Source organism: Boleophthalmus pectinirostris, unplaced genomic scaffold (genome assembly GCF_026225935.1).
Source record: "Boleophthalmus pectinirostris isolate CB_2022bp ecotype Guang Dong unplaced genomic scaffold, ASM2622593v1 HiC_scaffold_14, whole genome shotgun sequence".
In the NCBI taxonomy this organism is placed as follows: domain Eukaryota; kingdom Metazoa; phylum Chordata; class Actinopteri; order Gobiiformes; family Gobiidae; genus Boleophthalmus; species Boleophthalmus pectinirostris.
The window spans coordinates 29,731,442-29,753,851 of NW_026571047.1; the positions used below are offsets into that span (position 1 = coordinate 29,731,442).

The 22,410-nt window shown below is 39.2% G+C and overlaps 1 protein-coding gene across 1 annotated transcript in view; it reads right to left on the reverse strand.

Annotated features, from left to right (window-relative positions):
• Window positions 1-1,587: 1,587 nt before the first annotated feature.
• LOC110171221 (zinc finger MIZ domain-containing protein 1-like) overlaps window positions 1,588-22,410 on the reverse strand; it is a 234,832-nt gene continuing 214,009 nt past the window's right edge. Inside the window, 10 exon segments of the mRNA XM_055150416.1 lie at window positions 1,588-3,675; window positions 5,054-5,434; window positions 5,970-6,133; window positions 8,690-8,922; window positions 10,670-10,738; window positions 13,933-14,000; window positions 14,085-14,245; window positions 16,154-16,259; window positions 18,505-18,715; window positions 21,650-21,791. Coding sequence (XP_055006391.1) covers window positions 3,568-3,675; window positions 5,054-5,434; window positions 5,970-6,133; window positions 8,690-8,922; window positions 10,670-10,738; window positions 13,933-14,000; window positions 14,085-14,245; window positions 16,154-16,259; window positions 18,505-18,715; window positions 21,650-21,791 — 1,643 coding nt within the window. The 3' untranslated portion in view covers window positions 1,588-3,567.

Here is a 22,410-nt window from a genome sequence, read left to right on the forward strand (position 1 = left end):
TTTTTGTGTGAAATCCGATGTTTTTGTGAGGTCGTTCACATTTCCAATTAAATGCGACTTGTATGTGATCTCCAGTGTGAACGTTAAACGGCCCAAAAGTGTCCCACATGTGACACTGGAGACACGACGACGTCAACCGCAGCGAGCGTCTCTGTGTTTACAGAAGTTGTCCAAACATGGACGCAGCATCGAGCACCTGGAGATTTTAAAGTTCCTCTGGTACCGGAGCCAGAACATGAACAACTTACTTGTTTTAAGGAGGAGATTGAGAAGGAGAAGGACGAGGTTTTTTGGTCGTGGTGTTTTGTGGGACAACGGCAGCGACGCCCGTTGAAAGGAACGTGTGGATGTGGAGACGGAGCCAAGAGTGGTGAGTGGTGATGTGCTTCACTTCAGTGACATGGAGTTCATTAACAATTTTCATCTACTTCAGCGCAGAATAGTGACGTTTGTGACTTGTTGATGACGTGTAGGTCGGATGAAAGCGCTTTGGCTGTTCACACTGAAGTCACATGTCAAAAAATCAGATATGTATCGGTTTCAGGAGCACATATCCAAGTGTCCTGGGTCACATTTGAAAAAATCGGATCTGTGTGGTTCAGACTGTCATTAAAAGATCGGATACAGGAACATAGAAGCCAAAAAATCTGATTTTGGGTCACTTCAGGCTGCAGTCTGAACGTAGCCTTAGTACGACTTTTGTAAACTACAAAGCCTCACCATTTGCAGCATTACGGCTACTATGGCATCGCGAAGTAATAACGTATTTTCTGGGCTATTAGACGTGCTCTTTAAGCCTCCAACCGCATCAAAAAACGACTGCGTGCCCCGCAAGCCAGAGCGCCCTGTACACGAATCCACTCGGGTGTCCCAGCAAACACACACGGAGCAGACAGCGACCGCGCGGCGAAAAACACCCACAGACACACTCATCACTCCACGCCGACGAGGAACGGAACGGAGGAACGAACCGAAAAAACGAGTGCAACGTGCCACTTCTAGACACGACTGAACAACTGAGTCACTGCGAACACGACGACAATAAAGTCCAGTGTGGTTTATTTGTGAAAAAAGTTCGAAAATAGACCATTTAATGACTGTGCGTCTTATAATCCAAAGCCCCTAATAGTGCAGAAAATACGGTAGTGCTGGTTTAGATCTGATATAGTCTTGGTTTAGTTCTACACTGCAAAAAATAACATCTAGTCAAGTTAAAATTACTTGAATTAATAAAGTTTTATCAAGATTTGAGTAAATTTCGCTTGACAAGTAAAATGATCTGCCAATGGAACAACAATTTTCATAGTAAAAATATTAAAATACATCTTTCTACACTTAAAAAAAGAAAAAACAACACCTTTTTGCACTTAAAATAAGAAACAAAATTGAATGTTGCTTAAATTAAGACAGACACGCTTCTTCCATTGGTAGATAATTTTACTTGTCAAGTTTAATCGACTCAAATGAAGTAAAATATTTTTAATTTAAGTCATTTTAACTTACCTAGATATTACTTTTTGCAGTGTAGTTTAATCCGGTATTAATCCTATTTCAGTTTTAACTCAGAATGAGGAAGATGGTGTTTTTTTTTTCTTCTTAAACCTTTGCCTTTGACATTTGCACAGTATTGGCAAAACAGTGTTAATGTTATGAAATCAAAGTACACGTGAACTTAAAGCACAGTGATTTTTGTCAAATATTTCTGTGTTATTTGTCGTTAAAAAGACCCAGGTTTTTGTGAAACGACAATTAAAATGCAATGACTTGAATAAATGCAAAACAATAATTTTTCTGATATATAATTTATGATAATGGACTGAACATTTATAAACCAGCTTTATTAACTTATTTTAAAATTCAACCTAAAACTGGATTAGCAAAACATGATATTTTAATGTAAATGTGTAAATTACAAAATAATGTTATAGTTTTTTTTTTAATAATCTGTGATAATAGTGGTTCTTTGGAAGGCAAACTGCAACCAGAACATGTCAGAAAAATTGCAGTTGTAAAATATGTTAAAACCTCTTACCATTCCAGCCGATTTTTCCTAAAATTTCTGACTAAAATAAAACTCTCAGTTGAAATTTAATGTTTCTGAATCCTTGGGAGCACCGACGAAAGGTTAGACTTTGTGAAGCTGAGGCCTCGTTTACACGTACACGGGTATTTTTAGAAACTGAGACATTTTCCTTCGTTTGTACTCATCTTTTTCACACAAATGACGAATTCGACTCTGAAAACGAATCTTTCTAAAAACTAGAGACAAGATTCTGGAAAACTACGGCTTCGCGTTTGCCTGTAAAGTGAGATAAACGGAGTGAAAAGTGTGACCAGTGTTTCCCTTTTGCTCTGATGATGATGATGGAGCATTCAGAGAGTCGCTTTTCTTCTGGTCCAACACTTTTCATGTGTTTACATTTGCACAAACAGCTGATGTTTCATATCCACGACCAGAGACGAATGAGGCTCGGAGGTCAGCGATTTTACCACTTCTTTAACAGATCTGTGGAGAGGCGAGCCCGCTCACTAATGCACATTGTTTTTCAATGATTTTCAATGAATTTTGAGTAAAACTTACAACTGTAATGAAATAAATGCTACAGGTTTGAGTCTAATCCAGCTCCGCCCAGAGGTTTGGTGTAGTTATAACGGTGCTTGATGGTGTATTTATGCGGGTCGATGTAAACAAAAACTTTTTTGAAAGCGATGCCATGTGCACAAAGTTATTTTAGAAATCGGAGGGAGGGAAATATTCGTTTCTCAACATACCCGGCTACGTATAATCGTGGTCAGAGGCTCAGTGGTTTTGGCCTCTGTCTGATCTTTTCTCATTTAAATGGGAACAAGCTCTGCAGGAAAATAGTATTATTGTTATTTGAGGTAAATATAAGAACGGGTATAGCTGGTGCACCTGGGGATGATCTGATAAAACAGCAGACTGAGCGTTTGTTGAGTCTTTTTTGGGTTATTTTTTGTGGGTTTGAAGTACAAACTTGTCCAGATTCTTGGTTGATTTGCCTGAAAATAAGTGTTTACATTATTGTTTTACTTGTCCACTGATACCTTTTATCAGAAGCTGGACAAACAGAAATTAATCAAGAAAAAGTTCAAGAGACCAAGCGCGGTCCCTCGGAATGGTGAGGGGTTTTAACAAAAATTCTCCTCCATCCTTCATTTCGTGTAGTTTCCAATCTCTTGTGCTTCTTTGACATTGAGGGGATGGAGCGGCATTGCAACATACAGTGGCCCAGTAACTATTATTATTACTATATATATTTTTTTTTTACATTTTCCTTCTTTTTTTATGTAAAAGAAACACAAATAAAAAATGCTACATGTGTCCACAACATGCGTATAAAACAGTTTTTGAGTTTAGCTGCGCGTTTCGAAAGTCCACGGGAGAGAGAGACAGAGAGAGAGAGAGTCTGTGCTGGTCGCATGAAAACTGTGGAGGGAGAGGAAGAGGGAGTGCATCTGTGTTGTAGGCGGACGTTTTGGCTCCATTGGCTCAGAGTTCATAGAGTTTTTTTGCTGAGTTTTTTGCGAGTTTTCAGTGAGCTCTCCTCAGTTGTTTTCGAACAGCGAGAGGAGGTCGTCGCTGCTGTTGTTGGGGAGGTCCGGAGGGTCCAGGTACGAAAGCAGCTCGTCCGGATTCGCCAACTCTGGAAGAAGCTGAAAAACGAGAAGACGGAGTTACATTTAAAGGCGCGCTGTGGAACTTTTTCGGTTGGGGCCGCTTGTTTCTATGGATGAGTCATTGCACTTCACATTAATCATTTCTACCTTACATTTATTCAATTGCAGGTGTTTTGTAGCTGAAAAACACCTTGAAAAACAGACATTCTGACTGTGAGCGGGGTTGCCTCTCCACAGATCTGAACCGTAACTTGCAGCTAACTCTAACTTGTGCAGCTTTCAAAGTGCAGTCCGTGAGCTACTAATATTTATTGACTACAACTACTAATACTAAAAGTACTACCGTAGTGTCTATTTTTTTTACTACTACTACTTACCGAGTAGGGATGCACCCATGCCGATACTGATATTGAATATTGGCACCGATACTGAAATATTAACTTTGATCAGGCATCGGTTAAGCCAGTATCCTGATTGGACATTTAACTGGATGTAATAAAGCTGATTTTGGCCTAGAATGTCTCATAATCATGTCTCAGTATCTTCTTTTAAATCACTTCTTAAAACTCTGGCCTCCCTTTAACACAGGGATGTCAAACTCAGATTCACAAAGGGCCAAAATTAAAAACTGGGACTAAGTCGTGGGCCAAACTAAATATTTATTGAAAAATTTCAACAACATCTGCATGTTTTCTCTTCTTTCGAGTCATGTAATATTAAACCTCTTTGTATTAAAATAAATTTTTAACAATAGTTTTGCTTAAACATTGAATCCAGAACAAGCAAAATATAAAATAATAACAACATTTTAAATAAATAATGTCTCTATAGTCGATCTGTAGCTGGCGAGCAGCTTTAATAAATATTTGATATGATCTCGTGGGCCAAATATAATTATATCGAGGGGCCAAATTTACCCCCCAGGTCTGAATTTGACATGTCTGCTTTAATTGATTTTAGCTTGATTTTATTTGTTATTTATTTTTATTCTATTTCTTTTTATTTATTTATTCTAATTTATTGGATCGTTTGCACCATTGTCTGTTTTTGTGTGCCTTCTGTTTGCTGTTTTTATGCTTTTTGTATTACTCTTTGCTGCTTTTACAGCACTTTGTAAACCTTATTTTTAACAGTGCTTTATAAATAAAATAAAAGATTTATGATTATGATGATTATTATTATTATTATTATGTTCTAACTTTTATAAATACAGAGCTGTTCAGTAGTGATGTGAAGGATAAAGAACAGCTGCAGGAAATAAGTGCCATTTTCAGTCACTACATTAGTATCAGTTAATATCAAATATCTTAAAGTATACTTAAAGTAAAAGTATCAGTATATATAAGTATCAGGACTGAAAGAGCTGGACCGACAGCAGACCTACTGCTACTGGAGAATAACAAATCTGACTCACATCTAGGGAGGGCTCGGGCATATCTGACCCCGTCCCGTCGAGGCCGTTGCCGGGGTTAAAGTTCAGGTCAGCGGGCGTCTGTGGCTGCGTCTGCTGAGGGTGCTGAGGGTGCTGAGGGTGCTGAGGGGGCGGGGCTTGTCTCTGCGGCGGAGGACCACTGTGGAGTAACGAAGGTCCTGATTGGCCCCCCATATGCAAAGGCTGCCCCGATTGGCCGCCTGGGTGCAACGATGGCCCCGATTGGCCGCCTGGGTGCAACGATGGCCCCGATTGGCCGCCTGGGTGTAACGAAGGTCCTGATTGGCCGCCGGCGCGAGGGGATCCGTGGAGGGCCTGCTGCAGCGCCCCGTGTGACTGGTCGCTGCCAACAGGATGAGGTATCTGTGGATGAGATAGACACAAAGGTTAGGTTAGATAAAAAAAATTATAAAAATGTTCTGCTTTATTAAACAACTTTGAAAGTCCCTGTGGTGCCTAAGGAATAGATAAGATAAGTGTGGAATAACTTTAGACCATTGCAAACTATTTAAAATAAACTAGTTCTGTTTTTCTGTTTTTAAAGATGGTAAAAATGAGGTGCACTGTTTTTTAATTTACATGTTTTCATTATAAAATACTCCTAAACATTTTTAACCCTTTGTGCATGACAATATTCACAATAAAAAAGTGGGCGGACACAGGGGGTAGGTAAAAACTGAAATTTCCCGAGCACAATCAAGCCTCAAATGCAGGATAAAACAAATTTACTCCAACAACTTCTGTACCTAATGATGTGGGACCGACAAGCAAATAAAAGCTGCTCCTGTAATTTATTATTTCAAAATTTAACAACAATTCATTGTAACTGGGAGCAATGGAAAACAATATGAAAGCTTAAAGATCATTTTTACAAGCGGAGAGACTAGTTTCTACTCACTGAGTCGTTGATGTGGTGGGAGAGGGGCTTGTCCTGGCTCATGAGTCCAGAGGAGAGGTCCGGAGGGTGGGACAGCTGAGGCCCGGGGAGGAAGTCATTCATGGAAGTACCACCGGGATTACCGTGAGGGAAGTCGAAGTTACTGTGGCCTGGGAAACTGTTGCCTGGAAACAATACATAAAAGAGGTGTTTATTCACATAGAAAAGTAAATGGCTTAAAAAATACTCAAAATGTATGGGATATATTAGTTCTAGATCTGCAAAGGTGTGGAAATTATGTGCAAAAATAACTGGTGCACAAGCTTTTACTTCTTTTCACATCTACCTATCTGCATTTTTAGTCGTGGATTTGTCCTGTGAAGTTCAAGACCTGGTTTAGTCCACTTTAAATCTTGTTTTTGGTCCTAATTTAGAGTATAAATAATCTTGGTTTCTGTAGCCTGGGTTTTGTCCTGGTTTAGTTTGAGAATAACTATTATAATGTAAGTTTAGTTTAGTTTAAGATAAATTTAAGTCTGAACCGTACCTAAACGATGTCTTCTTCTAAATACAGATGATGAATTCAATACAGATTTAACAAAAATACACACACGTTGCTGCCCTATTTGTTGCTGTTGTTTGCCTGTTGAGACGGATAAGGCGTGTTCCAGGGCCGACCATGTCCATTACATTGGGCAGGATCATCATCAAGTTCAAGACCTGATGTAATTCTAGTTTAGACTGGATTTATGTCGCCTTCTATTGGATGTCGGTCGTCGATAAATCCGAGTCAGTTCTCCCGACATTTACTGTAAATGTGTTCCATTGCAACAGCTGGGGAAAATATGGATGTGAGAGAAAGTTTAATGTCTCAGATTTAATGTCTAAGATTTGAGAGGCCGTTCCGTTGCACTTTCTCCAGGTGGAAGTTGGTTTTACCCCAGTCCCGAGCACAATAGGACGCATAATAAGTCCAGGTTTAGTCCCAGTTTTAAACTAAAAATCTCCTGTTTTTTCTGGTTTCAGTTCTGGCCTTTCTTGGGTTTAGTTCGAGAATTGCAGTTGTAATTTTAACTTATTCACAAAGTCAGAATAAAACCTAAACCAGGGGTCTCCGTCCTTTTTCCTCCAGTGAGCAACCTTTAAAAAACAAAAATGCCAGAGAGCTACTAGTTTTAGCGGTCACAAGAAATGTTGAGTATATAAGAGCCTCAGGGAGCCTTAGATGAGATACAGTTAGATTAGGGTGACCAGACGTCCCTATTTACTCGGGACAGTCCCAGTTTTGAGCCCTGTGTCCCCTGTCCCAGCAGATTTATACAAAACCAGTGATCTGTCCCAGTTTTATACAAGAAACATCCCAGGTGTCCCTATTATTTATTTATTTATTTATTTAAGAAAATAGGGACAAAACACATTAATGAACATATACATGATATGTAAATATGTTATCAGATTATAGCCCAAGGCTAATTTCCATCTGCTGTCCTTAGGTAGGTTGATGTAATCATAAAACAAAATCACAGTAAAAACAATACACCCCGACAGACAATACAGTAATACAAATAGACAGACACAAAGAGCTGGTCAGTCACAAGAGCACAGACACAGGTCAAGTAAAGGATGTTGGATTATTTGATCAAAATTGCACGCTGCCTTGTTTAGTTAAGATGCCAGTGTATAGATATTGCACACAGTCCATTGCTAAAATTACTATAAAGTGCTTTTCTACAATGTATTGCACGTGCCCTCGAAGGTAAAATTCTTTAGTATATATTATATTGCCCGTAATTTAAATATTAAAATACTTAATAAATAGCATATTGTACTTTGCCCATTGCACATTGTAAACTATCGTAAATGATCACACACCTGTGTCGACCTGAGCCATGTCTTTAAATGGCCTTTAAAAGTCGTAAAGCTGGGGGAGTCTCTAACTGTGGGTGGTAAACTGTTCCACAGAACACTGCCCTTATATGAAAACACATTTTGACTGAAAGAGGTTTTTCTATCAGGCACCTCACAGTCTCCTCTGTCTGTGGCCCTGGAGGAGCGACATGTAACACTTGACCTATACCTGATATAATCACTGAGTGGGGGTGGAGCTAAACCGTGCAAAATCTTATACATCAAACAGGCATTTCTAAATTTTATAAAATTCTGAAAGCTCAATAGATTGTATTTGGAGAGCACATTGCAACTATGGTAAGTAAAAGGTTTCTTGTCTAATATTTTCAAAGCTTTTTTGTAGAGGGATTCTATTGACTTAAGAGTTGACCAATTTGATCCCTGTCAACAGTAAATAGAGGCATAAATTGTCATTTGTTTAAGTAAAATACACAAAAGCTGCTGAAAAATGACCAAAACACAAAGAAAATATGACTATACTGACTCATGTTGTGTGCAGAAAAGTTTTCCTTAATTAGGCGCTCGATTCACAGTTTAATTATTACAACCACCACAAACTGAGGATCATCATCAAGTTCAAGACCTGGTGTAATTCTAGTTTTTGACCGGATTTAGTCCAAGTTTAGTTCAAGTTTAGACATAAAAAGTCCTGTTTTTGTTCTGGTCTTGAGTTTAGTTTGAGAAACGCAATTGTAATTTTACCTTATTTACAAAGTTAGAATAAAACCTAAACAATATAATCCTTAATCCAGATGCTGAATTAAACACAGCTTTAACAAAAGTTCATATACAAGATACTGTAGTAGGAGTTATTTGTTTATAAAGGTTCTAACCTTGGCTGCCGTATTCGTTGCTGTTTGCCTGTTGAGGCGGATACGGCGTGCTCCCGGGCCCCAGCTGCGCGATCATGTCCATCACGTTGGGCAGGATCATCTGACTCGGGCTCATGGTCTTAAACCTCTTCGACATTGGTCCGTCCGGGTCTTCCTTTATGTGAAGCTCAGACTTTATGGCTACAGGCCTCCAGCTGCACGTCGGGTCGATCGTCACCTCCTCGAACTCAGAGCTGCACACACGGAAAAGGAAATGACAGGTTTTTTAGTTTTGTCTTGATTTGGTGGGATAGAACCTGTGGTAAATATTTAGCAATGTTTTACATCAGTTAAATGGAACAAAAATACAAAAAAATACAAGAAGTAGCACTGAGTTATAACACAAAACAGCTCTATCCGTCATCAACTTTAAACATTTCATCCAAAATGCAGAGACTTTGCAGACAAGAAAGGCATTTTATCTGACAGTCTAAACATTTATTCAACAAAATACAAGTATTACCATTGATTTTTATGTCACTGCTGCCTATGTTCCTCCAGAAAATTCAATTACATACATGAAGAAATAAAAACTAGAACAAGCAAGGGAAGATTTACAGTAAAATTTTAAATATGATCAGTGTTGGGAAGGTTACTTTTAAAATGTAATCCCCTACAGATTACAGATTACACACCCCAAAATGTAATTTGTAACGTAATCCATTAAATTACTTAAAGTAACGTAATCTGATTACTTTGGATTACTTGATATTGTCATGTTTTTTTAAACGACATGAATGTAGCAACCACATCCTCAAAATTCTTGTTTGTTGTCTTCAAATTGTCTGAGCCCAAGTCTCCATGAATAAACAACTGTTTGCTGTAGAGAAACAAAGACCACGAGATCTTAATATAAGAGGTTTTGTCTGTTAAAAGACAGTAACAAGATCAGCCTTTCCTTAATATTAAAAAATATTATTGATAGAGAAATTATTTTTTATATGAGATCACCTTAAATTATGTCAACCTACTGTTAGGTGTCGTGTTGTTTAGACCTGGTTTAGTCCTGGTTTAGTCCTGATTTTTAGACCTGGTCTAGACCAGGTCTTTAGTTCTGGTTTAGTCGTGGTTTAGTCCTAGTTTAAACCTGGTTCAGTCCTGCTTTAGTCCTGGTTTAGTCCTGGATTAGTCCTGGTTTAGTCCTGGTGTTAGTTCTGGTTTAGAGGCGCACAGGAGGAAGTGCGGTTTACGCGAGAAAACACGGTCCACACGCGGCGCACGAGACGTCGGTGTCCACGCAGTAACTACGGAAGGAGACGTGGTCCGCGGGTTCTCAGGTTGATGACGATGATGAAGGTGTGTGTTGTGTGTGTGTGTGTGTGTGTGTGTGTTTGTGTGTGTCCCCTCATGTGGCAGGTCACTATAGGACAGTAGTGCAGATATTATGAGTCTATGCAGGTTGTTTTCACCAGTGCCAGTAGCTCCTGTTTCACATTTAAGTTGTAGGCGATTTTATATTTGGTTTTTTTTTTATATATATCTCACATTGGGAGAAGAATTTCCAAGACACAAATGCGTTTTTACCAATGCACTGCTGCTTCCACTGTGTGACTGACACCGCCAACTTTAACATGACGTTTACATCGCTCTTATTGCGCGCGTTCTGTTTGGGCTTCAGGCAATGAGTGAAATTACCGAAATAAAAAAATAAATAAATGGGATGTAGCACAAAATGTGAAAACAGGAAAATACCGCCTTGTAATCCACTTATTTCAGCAAAGTAACTGTAATCCAATTACCACTCACTGAAACAGTAACTGTAACTGAATACAGTTACTCATAATTTGTACTCTGATTACGTAACGGCGGTACATGTAATCTGTTACTCCCCAACACTGAATATGATTATGTTAACTACAGTATGGTTAAGTAAAATGAGTAATCTAACACGAAAATGTAGGGATTTAATGTGTAAAAGTCGGGTTTGAGGTCTCGTCTTACTTTTGAATGGCGTTCAGGATCCCCCACATGTACTGGTCCACTTCGAGTCCTTCTAATAACGCTGTTTTACTGTGAACAAAGAGTGCAGTTTGGTTAGAATACAGTAAGCAATGTATGAAACAATGATACGGATGACGGACTGGCTGTGTAAGAATTGATTATGTAAATGCAACAATCACAATTCAATAACAAAACATTTCCTCTTTGACCAAGAAAGCATCTTTGTGCCACTGTGAAGGACATATTATGAAACACAAACTATTATAGGCAGACAGTAGTGGATGTTTCACCCAGATTAAAGGTTGTATAGAGGATTTTTTTAAGGAAAGAGAAATCCAGCGACACCACCTTCCTCCTCCACAGCTCCCTCTAGAAATAATTTAGAGACCGACACCTCAGTTTTTAGACCCTTTGTCTGCTTCAGTCGTGCAGTCACTGAAAGGAATCTCCAAGAATCACCTCAGTTTGTCTTCGCTCCTTTTCTCCTTCTCTTCGTCTTTCACCGACCTCAAAAACCGACTTTCTTTTGCGGCGAACTGGTCGTCGATTCTCATCCGACATCGCGACAAACTTTATGCGAACTGCGAGAGCCACAATTAGAAAAAGCCTCTAAGAACCGCTGCATAGTTACCTTAGAAACTTAGGGAGATTGATTGACAACCTAACAGCCAATAGAAAGTGAGGCAGCCTCGTTTTCTACTGGCTGATGTTTATCTGGCCTCAACACGTCCACAGTTGATAGATTTTCTTTCTTTTTTTTTTTGGTCATTATAATTACAAAGCTGCTGCGTCTCTGTAATGGTATTTTAAACTTTCATTGACAATTTGAAACAAAAAAAAAAAATCCTCCATACAACCTTTAAAGTATTAATTTGAAAGTTCTCCTTTTCCAGAACACGAAACATATCAGTAATCCTCTATTTACACCAAAGCACAGGAGCAGGTTTGGCTTTCCATTTTAACCGGTCGGACAGTTTACACCAGCAGTGTCATACGTGTGTCATACATTAGACTATGCGCTGCTCAAATTAGGTTGGAGTTGTAATTTCGCAGCGTCAACTGAGCGTCTCCAGGCTTTTTAGCAGGGGAAAGACAGGAAATAAACATGTGGTGTCAAAATAAACTTCCCGTGTCCTTTCAAAATACGTTCCCTAACACCACTACAGTCGTGTAAACACCGTGCGTCGCATCGGGAGCTCGGGGAATGACTCGCGATGGACTACGGAAAGTTTACAGCGGTGGACAACATCAGACGGAAACTTTACAAGAAGAACTTCTGAGGGAAAAGGCGCGTGGAGCAGGCGACTGAAGTGAAATGGTGAGTAGCTTCATTCATGCAGCACCACAGATACGGCTCGTTATCGCTGCAAAACATCGTCTCTCTTGTTGTCAACCTTTGCATTGTGATTCAAAACGTAATTCATCCAGTCAACAATGAATACACAAACAATGTAAAAAGTTTAGTGTTTAAACGTGAGAATACACAGAGGCTGTTTGTGTATGCAGCTTTGCCTGTGTTATGCGCTGCTGACGTTCCTGGTGTAAATTCTGGGTAAGACTTTTAATAAAAAACATTTATTGTCCCATGTGTCAGGTCCGTCAAGAGAAATTTTGGGCAAGAAGCCTCACATGGGCCCCTGCTAATACAGATGAACTGGAAGTGGGTTAAATTCTGGGCTCTTTGTGTGCCTCTCACAAACACAAAGGATATATTTCACACTTTGAGGAAATATTTCACACTTTGAGCCCTTATAATAACAACCATTTTAATTCCATGGTTAAATAATGCCCTTTTTGCACAAGATTAGTATGACCTGTGAACCTTTGGTGATTTGTAATGATTGTGGAGGATGCCTGAGTTCTTAATCCCGTACAAATTCGGCATGTCTGTAATTTGTAAAGTAAGAATTCTGCCAGAAATTACCTACAATATTTCGCCAAACACAGACGTCCGGTGATAATACTAGTCCCATGTGAATCTGCATCTCAATGTTTAATGTTGCTCTTTTCTCTTTCAAACTCCGTGTCAGTGTTAGTGTTACGGCCCCAGGCCTTAGATTGTAATTTGTTCTGTGTGTTCTAAATCATTCTGCTGACACACCTCAAGTCCTGCTGTGGGAGCCCTCGTTTGTGATTGGTGGGGCAAGTCTACGCCCACCTCACCTGCAGCCACCGCCCCCTATTTAAGGAGATGACCAGCACCTGTTTGGGGCTGCTGGCCTTGGTGACCAGTCTGCCATTTTGTGTTTGTGTGTGGTTTAGTTTAGTTCTGTTTTGTGCCTTTTTTGATTCGGTCACTCGATTCTGTTTGTGGGCTTATGTGGTTTAATTTGGGGAACTTGTGTTTTAGTTTTGTGTGTGCCCCTTAATTTTACCACTCGTTTTTTGTAAGCCTGCGTGACCCCTTTTGTGGCACAAAACTGTTTATTCTGTTAACTTCTTAGGTTCTTTTTAAAGACAATGCAGTAAAGTGTATTTACCTTGTTGACATGTTTCGGCTGCGAGCTGCAAGCCATCTTCAGAACTGTCACTGGTGTTGCTGTTTATTCTGTTGTTCTGTTTCTTAGTTTATGTTCTCTGTACATTTTTAGTCTTTTGTTAAGACTAACAAAAGAAGTTAAGAAGTTTCCTGTCTAGAAGTAATTCAGCGACCGACGCGTCAGTTTTTAGTCCCTTCGTCTTCTTCGGTCGCGCCATCGCTGGACGAGATCTCCACAAATCACCTCAGTTTGGCTTTGCTCCTTTTCCTCTTCTCTTCTTCTTTCAGCGACCTCAAAAACGGACTTTCTTTTGCGGCAAACCGGTCGTGGATTCTCGTCCGCCGTCGCGACAAACTTTGTGCGAAATGCGAGGAAGCGACAGTTCGAAAAAGCCTCTAAGAACCGCTGCGTAAACCACGAAATCCCCGCGCTCCGACGAGTCAGTTATACTAGGGAGTTTGATTGACAACCCAACAGCCAATAGAAAATGAGGGAGCCTCGTTTTCTATTGGCTGATGTTTATCTGGCCTCAACACGTCCACAGTTGATAGATTTTCGTTCTTTTTTTTTTTTGGTCATCATAATTACAAAGCTGCTGCGTCTCTGTAATGGTATTTTAATCTTTGACTGACAGTTTGAAACTAAAAAAAAAATCCTCCATACAACCTTTAAACATTATTAATCCACAAGAGAAACTGTTTGGACCCAGTAGCTCAAAGATCACATCCTATTATAATAACAAAAAGTGCAGTGGTTATAATAATAATAAATGTTGAAACTCACTTGCAGACTGGACACCTCCACGTCCCTCGTTCACAGTTCAGTTGCAGATACGACTCCAGATCAAAACACTGAAATAAAGAGTAAATATTTAAACACATAAACTGACAGAACCTCACGTGTTCTAGTTGCAGTAGTTGGAGTTTTCTCTGTACCTGGACGTGTTTACAGTCGTGTCCTCGCGCCGGCAGCTGTATCCGTCTGAACGTGATGGGACATTTCAGAGACACTTTTATCGCCGTCTGCTCCACGCCGTCTTCTCCGTTCAGAGTCGTGCTGCCTGAAGACGCCGCCACGCTGCTGAAATTCCTCTTCACTGTTAACAGAAAATAACGGATTAGACTATCTGTACATTTCCCGATTTCTCTAAAATAGAAAAATAAAAAAGACAATTCATAATCTATATAAAAAAAGAAGATAATTCATAATAAAATATATATATATAATTAATAAAAAAAAAAGAAAATACCTTTAAAATTATGCTTTAAATGTGTAGTAAAAAGTAAAAAAATAAATAAATAAAAATGAAAGAAAATGATGGCGAAAATAATAAATAATAGAAAACGTTGGGAAAAAAATAATAATACCACCTACCCCATTACTTCTATTTTTTTATTTACTTGTTGTTTTATGTTTGTTTTAGGTATTTTTTTATGTTTTTGTGGCTGTATTTTCATGTTTCTTATTGTATTTTGTTCAATATTATATTCTATTGTCTTTAGTGACAAAAAAAAAAAAAAAAAAAAAAATACCTGAGGCTATCCAGCTGTTATTTATACTGTTTTTATTTTCTAATCAGTGCTTAAAATGACTAAATTCATGCAACAGAATAATGTAATTTTTTTTGTAACTTTTTCTAATTAAGGTTTTAATTTGGGCTAGAAGTAAAAAAAAAAAAAAAAAAAAAAAATCACAAACGATTATTGAAACTGAATCAAAACCATGTGTGTTTTTTGTAAAGAAATAACATTATAACTTGCTATAAATTGCCCATAAAAGTCAGTTTTGAATTTTTATTACAAATAGGTGTATTAAATGTTTCCAAATCAACATTTTATAAATTTTCTGGCTTTAAAATCTTACACTTATTTATTTAAAAAGTGCAAGAGACAATAAGACTTGAACAGGGAAATTTACAAACAACGGCGAGTTATGGGCAGCTAAAAAAAATAAGGTTTTAGTAGTTTCAGCCAGAGGTGGGACCAAGTCGTTGTTTTGCAAGTCTCAAGTCTTTGACCTCAAGTCCGAGTCAAGTCCCAAGTCAAACACAGGCAAGTCCAAGTCGAGTCTTGAGTCACTGGCTCATAAGTCCAAGTCAAGTCCAAGTCGTCTGCTTTGAGCTTCAAGTTATTTCAAGTCTTTAAACAAAAAAAGTACCAAATATAGCTTAGATTTGTGCAATTTATATGAATTTTAAACTAAACTGTACTTAATGAGTATATAAGAGTTGCAGAAATGTAAATTTTTCCTTTTCAAATGTCTTGACCAGTTAAGTAGTTCTATGTAATTCTCTCTGTTTTACAGTGTTGTACTGTGTATTACTGTAGTACATTTGAGGATACCACATCACAGTACTTCAGTTACATCCAATTAACAAATAGAAAAGTGTGAGGGACATGTTCCAGTTTGTTCCTGTAAAATTCAGCACCGCGTTTATCAACTGTAAAGAGAAAAGTATTTTCTAAAAACACACATTTTTTCAGGAGAAGCATCAAGTCTTCTCAAGTCACACAGCTCAAGTCCGAGTCAAGTCCCAAGTTTTAGCTCATTTTATCAAGTCAAGCCTCAAGTCCTAAAAATAATCAAGTCTCAAGTCTGACTCGAGTCCAAGTCACGACTTGCAAGTCCCACCTCTGGTTTCAGTCACGTTTGTTTTGCCGTTATAAATGTTGTAATGGACGAGCTACATTACATTCCAGTTAAAGGAGGTGGCCGATTAAAGGAGCCAGCCTCACCTTTAACGAGAGGAAGGTGCGGTTTTTAACTTTTGTAATTTCTGTAAATAAATGCACTTTGGGTTTGCACTAAAATCGGCTCAACTCACCTCTGTTCCTCTTCGACTGCTAAGGTTGTTATTCAGGCTATTACAAATGTTTAAAGACAAAGGGACATAACCTCTAGTTGTTTTGTTGTTATTAATATACATTTTTCTTCTTTAGTGACTGTGCATGTGCAGCATGAGGGAGCAGAGCGTAAAAAAACACATTTCTTTCTGATTTTGTACCTTTGGTGATGCAGTGCTCTGCTGGGAGGAGCCTCTTCTTCAGTAAACCCTGAAGCACTGAGCGCACTGACGGTCTGTGAACCAACTGCAGCACGAACAGGTGAGACTGAGGAGGAGAAAAAATACAAGTTATATTTCACTAAGTACTTTTAAAATATATATATACTTATAGATATAGGAACATTTAACGAGAGATGCTAATCCTGAGGGAAATTCAAGTTTTGTCTCTTGAAAAACAAACGGCTCATTTCACGCAATCCTACAGTCCCTTATTTGTGTCCTTTGAACGGAACATGCTTCACTTCTTAGTTGATTAAGTAAACATTAAACAAAAAGGATGTATGCAGTTTTAACGCACGCCGCAGAATCGTAGAACTCCTCCTCCGAGAAGTGCGTTAAAACTGCACAACGCACGGCTTCAAGTTGTTTAATGCGCTTAAACCGCTTATGTGGCAAAATATCTGTGGAAATGTTTCTCCGGCAGCTTCATAAATCTGCCCCATCACCAAATCTTCAACCAACAAGGTCGACAAAGGATAAATATTCTGTCCATGAAGAATTTATCCACAACTATCAAGGTAAGAAAGACAAAAACGTAAAGGTGAACAACGACAACGCATTAGTGAACTACTCCTGAGCAAAACTAATGTTATGTTAACAAAAAAAAAACACAAGTAAATTGTGAACTCAGACTGATTCTACAATTAAAAATCGTTCTAATGATATCAATATTAGCATATAAACAGACAAATTTGTGCAGTCTGAATGCGAGACATTTCTAGGATACCATATCTTAAGTTTTGCTCAGGAGTAGTTCACTTATGCATTGTTGTTGTTCGCTTTTAAGTTTTTGTCTTTCTTACCTTTATAGTTGTGGATAAATTCTTCATGGAAGATTCATGTTTATCCTTTGTCAACCTTGTTGGTTGAAGATTTGGTGATTTAGATTTATGAAGCTGATGGAGAATACGCGAGACAGTTCCACAGATATTTTGCTGTAGAAAACCATTAACTGGAAGTTCCACAAACCTACAACGGGGCACTTCCGGCTGTTGTGAAAAAGGTCAGAATTCTCACTGACCGTGGTATAAAATCACATGAGTTTATGATGTTAAAAACTGAGCTCAAAACACAAAACGTTTCAAAAAAGCAGCCAAACACCCTGTTGCCAAACTATGGAACATTTCAGGTAAAGCAACAACATCTCCATGAAGACGAGAAGGTAGTGGTTCATCCATCAGATAATGTTCGATTTGAATCTCTCCATTTTTGTAATCAATACATGCATCACAAATTTTTGACTTCCGGTCATCACGCAATGCATGCTGGGAATCGCCATGTTTGATTTTCCAGTGGGATGCCTCTATTGTCAAAGTCAAACTTTTCTAGTCTTTTGAACCATATCACTTTTGTTTCTGGTTCTGATATTGTCATATTTTAGTTTTGGGATTCGGACATTCGTAATTGTGTGGTTGTTGGATCCTAATGGCGGAAAACGGCTCGAGAAATTTGTTTGCGAACTCCAAAATCAGATGTGTGTGTCTGCAAACCTCTGTTCAAACTGTTTCCCTTCCCAACGGAATTGAAAAATAGTGAAAGGTGAAGGCGATGGTCAGGATTGATCCACAGGAAGGACGAAAAATGAAACCTTTGGCTGCCTAAGAAATCATTCCGAGTTTGCAGCAAACATTTTGTATGTGGAGCGCTCAGCCTTGGTTACGAATTTAAAAAGTCAAAGCCAAAGCCAAATGCATCAACAACATAACAAACAGGATTCCACTTTGAGGGTTTCCTTTTTGGTTCTTCCTGTGGATCAGTCCTGCCCATCACCTTCACCTTTCACTATTTTTCAATTCTGCTGGGAAGAGAAACAGTTTGAACAGAGGTTTGAGTCACACACATCTGATTCCATTTTGCATTTATGGAGTTCGCAAACAAATTTCTCGAGCCGTTTTCCGCTGTTAGGATCCAACAACCACACAATTAACGATGTCCGAATCCCAAAACTAAAATATGACAATATCAGAACCAGAAACAAAAGCGATATGGTTCAAAAGACTTGAAAAGATCGACTTTGTCAATAGACGCATCCCACTGGGAAAACAAACACGGTGGTTTGATGCTCACTTTTTCAGAAGATCCTTCCCAGTGTGCATTAGTCCAAAATTCGTGATGCATGTATTAGAGCAATAATTTTAACCACAGTTGAATTTTTATTAAATGTACAACTGAAATCTACAGTGAATTTACCCACAATGTGAAATCCGTGAAGTTATATCTAGGGACGACCACTGCAAATTAACCTTGGCCTTAATGTCAAACTAAATAAAAACTATCTTGGAGGTACTCACGCAGCAGCAGGCGGTGACGGTGATCTGGATGGTGTTCCTTCCCGGCTGGCAGACGTGTTTGAGGTGCAGGGGCTTGTGGGTCGTCTTGTTGTCTCCTCTCTCGATGGTGAGCGGCGTCGCGTTCACGCTCACCTGGACTGACGCCGGCCAGTTTGTGTTCATCTGCCTGTCCTCGTGATGGTAGCACTTGAACTGCAGCTCCAGGTCGGATCTGTGGAGGGGAGGACATTAAGTTTACAGGTAATGCAACAAAACAAATAAAACGCTTCTTTCCCCAAATGATGGAAAACGGAAAATCTTGCCCTAAACCAAAACATAAACAGTCTCAATTCTTCCTGGTTGACTAAAACTATTATGGATTTAGTTGACTGAATTTAGAGTAAAACTAAAAAGAAATTATTAATAGTCTTAAATAGATCTTAAAACTTGAAACATTATAGAAAATAGCAACTTTTACATGGAGACAAGCCCTCCTCTAGGCCAAATAAGAGGCAGATTTGTGGAAAAAAAAAAATCGACTGTATTAAGGCGCACCAGATTATAAGGAGCGATATCAGTAATGTTGAATTCTCTCGTCTATTTTCATACATAAATCACACCGGATTATAAGGAGCATTAAGGGAAACAAACTGATGACACTTCGAGACTGATCCTTTAGCCCAGACATTTACATTTTTAAAAAATTTCCTATGAGGAGGACTCAAATATATATTGAGTAATAATGTGTTTAATGCAGCTTTGCACATATTTCTTTCCCTCCCTTTAGGCAAGGCAAGTTTATTTGTACAGCACAATTCATACACAAAGTAATTCAAAGTGCTTTACAGAATAAGAAATACATTAAAATCATAATAAAAACAAATCAAAACATAAATAATCATGAAGATTAAAATTAAAAAAGAGAGACATAAATTGGAGAGAAGAGTGCGGAATGAAAACCTTTCAGTTATTTGCACAGTCAAACAGAAATGTTTTGAGTCTGGATTTAAACAGCGTCACAGAAGAGTCTGTCTCACATGTTCAGACTGTTCCAGGTTTTAGCTGCATGAACCTGAAACTCTGACTCCCCTTGTTTAGTTGTGACTCTGGGCACCAGCAGGAGGTCGGTCCCTGAGCTCCTCAGAGTGTGAGATGTTCATATGACACTAACATGTCACAGATGGACTTTAATGAATACAAAAATTGAAATTAAAACAAGAATTTTTCAAATACAAAATTAAAATTCCATGGACATATGACTCCATCCCACTCTCATCCAAAAGGAAGTTTGCAAGGGGCTCGTCACTGATCTGTGCTCTCAGGGGCTCCTTAAACTCGCCCATTGTTCCAGAGTGTGACACACAGTCAGGAGGGTTCAACACATCGAGCACCGAGTGGTCAGAGTGAGACATGACCTCTGCTAGATGACAGGGCTGGGCAGGGTCCAGTCAGGAAAAACATAAGTGGCCTGTTATACATCATAAGGCAGAACTTTCTGTGGTGGCTGGTGCCGTTCTAGAGCTGCTGCTGAAAGCCCGTGGTACAGTTTAAATGCAAAACATGCCAGTACAAAATTGCGTCTGGTTTGCAGTGTGGTCAAGCTGAGATCCCTGGTGTTATGTGGGCATGATATGGCAGGTGGAGAATGACGCACATGCATCGCTGCTGCAGACTTTCGACACAGTTCATCAGAGTCTTTCCTGCACCACATATTAACACTGAGCAGTATTCTAGCTCAGATCTAATACAGGCCTTGAAAAAGCGTAACAGAAGCTCATTACTTCTTGGTGGCAGCTTTGTTTGAAGTAATCTCAACACAAACATCCTTACGAACCACTTTAAACATTTCTTCGACATGACGCTTGAATTTTAAATCATTCAAGAATATCACACCGAGGTGTTTTGCCGCACTCGAGAAGGGAATATTGTGACTCTTAAAGGTTGTATAGAGGATTTTTTCAGGGAAGAAAAATACAGCGACAGTCCTTTGTCAAATGTTGTGCTTGTGTGACTCCACCTTCCTCCTCCACAGCTCCTCAGTAGAAACATCTCCTCCTCCCGCCTCTTTACTCTAGAAATCACACTTGTTTACAGCCAGTGCACGTTCAGAATCACTGTTGAAATAATTTAACAACCGACGCGTCAGTTATTAGACCCTTCGTCTGCTTCGGTCGCACCGTCGCTGGAAGGAATCTTCAAGAATCACCTCAGTTTGTCTTTGCTCCTTTTCTCCTCTCTTCTTCTTTCGGCGACCTCAAAAACCGACTTTCTTTTGCATCGAACTGGTCGTGGATTCTTGTCCGACATCTCAACAAACTTTGTGCGAATTGCGAGGAAGCGACAGTTTAAAAAAAGCCTCTAAGAACCGCCGCATAAACCACGTCATCCCCGCGCGCCGAGAGTCAGTTACACTAGAAACATAAGGAGTTTGATTGACAACCTAACAGCCAATAGATAAACAGGGAGCCTCGTTATCTATTGGCTGATGTTTGTCTGGACTCACTACGTCCACAGTTGATAGATTTTCATTCTTTTTTTTTTGGTCATCATAATTACAAGGCTGCTTCGTCTCCGTAATGTTATTTTAAACGTTCAATGACAATTTGAACCTAAAAAAAAAAATCCTCCATACAACCTTTAACCCTCTCCAGGCAGGCGTTGCAGATTTGCAACAGCTAAATTCCAAGTACCTACTTACTCCACATCCATATTTTATGAGCTTTTTTAACTCAGGAGCCTTTTCTCCCATCCATGCTGATAAACGTGGACGATGCAGACTGTGCAAGAACGAGCTACACGAAAACGGCCTGACAGAAGTGCAAAATACTTATTTTGTTTACAAAGAATAAAAAAGTCAGGATTGTATATTACTACTCCATATTATAATTTTCCCCAAATATCAGATTTTTCCTGATACTAAAAATTAATTTGAGCCTGAGAGGGTTAAAAATAACCCGGTTAGTTAGTAGATTACTGACATATGGCCCACTGACAGTAAGAATGCATTTCTTTGTAAGTGTTTCAGTAAATAAATAAACAAGCTTTTACTTTAGCCTATTTTCTGGCTAAAAAGTGACATACTATAGCTTTAAGACTCTGAATCCACCTTGCCCCTTCACTTAAACTACATTTAATGTTATTCTATGCGTATTGTGCGTGTTCTCACCTCCACATGAGCGTCTGGTGCACGGACGGTCTGAGGTGGAACACGTGGTTACTGACGGCGAGGTTATGCTCCAGTCTGAACGGCTCCAACACGACGCCATCGCGGACCGGGAACGTCAGGCGCAGCTCCTCGTTCGGATTCACTGTCAAAACAAATGAAACGTCATTACTTAAAGGTTGTATAGAGGATTTTTTTAAGGGAAGAGAAATACAGCGACAGTCCTTGTGCGCATTCAGAATTACTGTTGAAGTTTCCTGTCTAGAAGTAATTCAGCGACCGACGCGTCAGTTTTTAGACCCTTCGTCTTCTTCGGTCGTGCCATCGCTGGACGAGATCTCCAAGAATCACCTCAGTTTGGCTTTGCTCCTTTTCCTCTGCTCTTCTTCTTTCAGCGACCTCAAAAACTGACTTTCTTTTGCGGCGAACCGGTCGTGGATTCTCATCCACCATCGCGACAAACTTTGTGCGAAATGCGAGGAAGCAACAGTTCGAAAAAGCCTCTAAGAACCACTGCGTAAACCACGAAATCCCCGCGCTCTGACGAGTCAGTTATACTAGGGAGTTTGATTGACAACCTAACAGCCAATACAAAATGAGGGAGCCTCGTTTTCTATTGACTGATGTTTATCTGGCCTCAACACGTCCACAGTTGATAGATTTTTATTTTTTTTGGTCATCATAATTACAAAGCTGCTGCGTCTCTGTAATGGTATTTTAATCTTTCACTGACAGTTTGAAACAAAAAAAAAATCCTCCATACA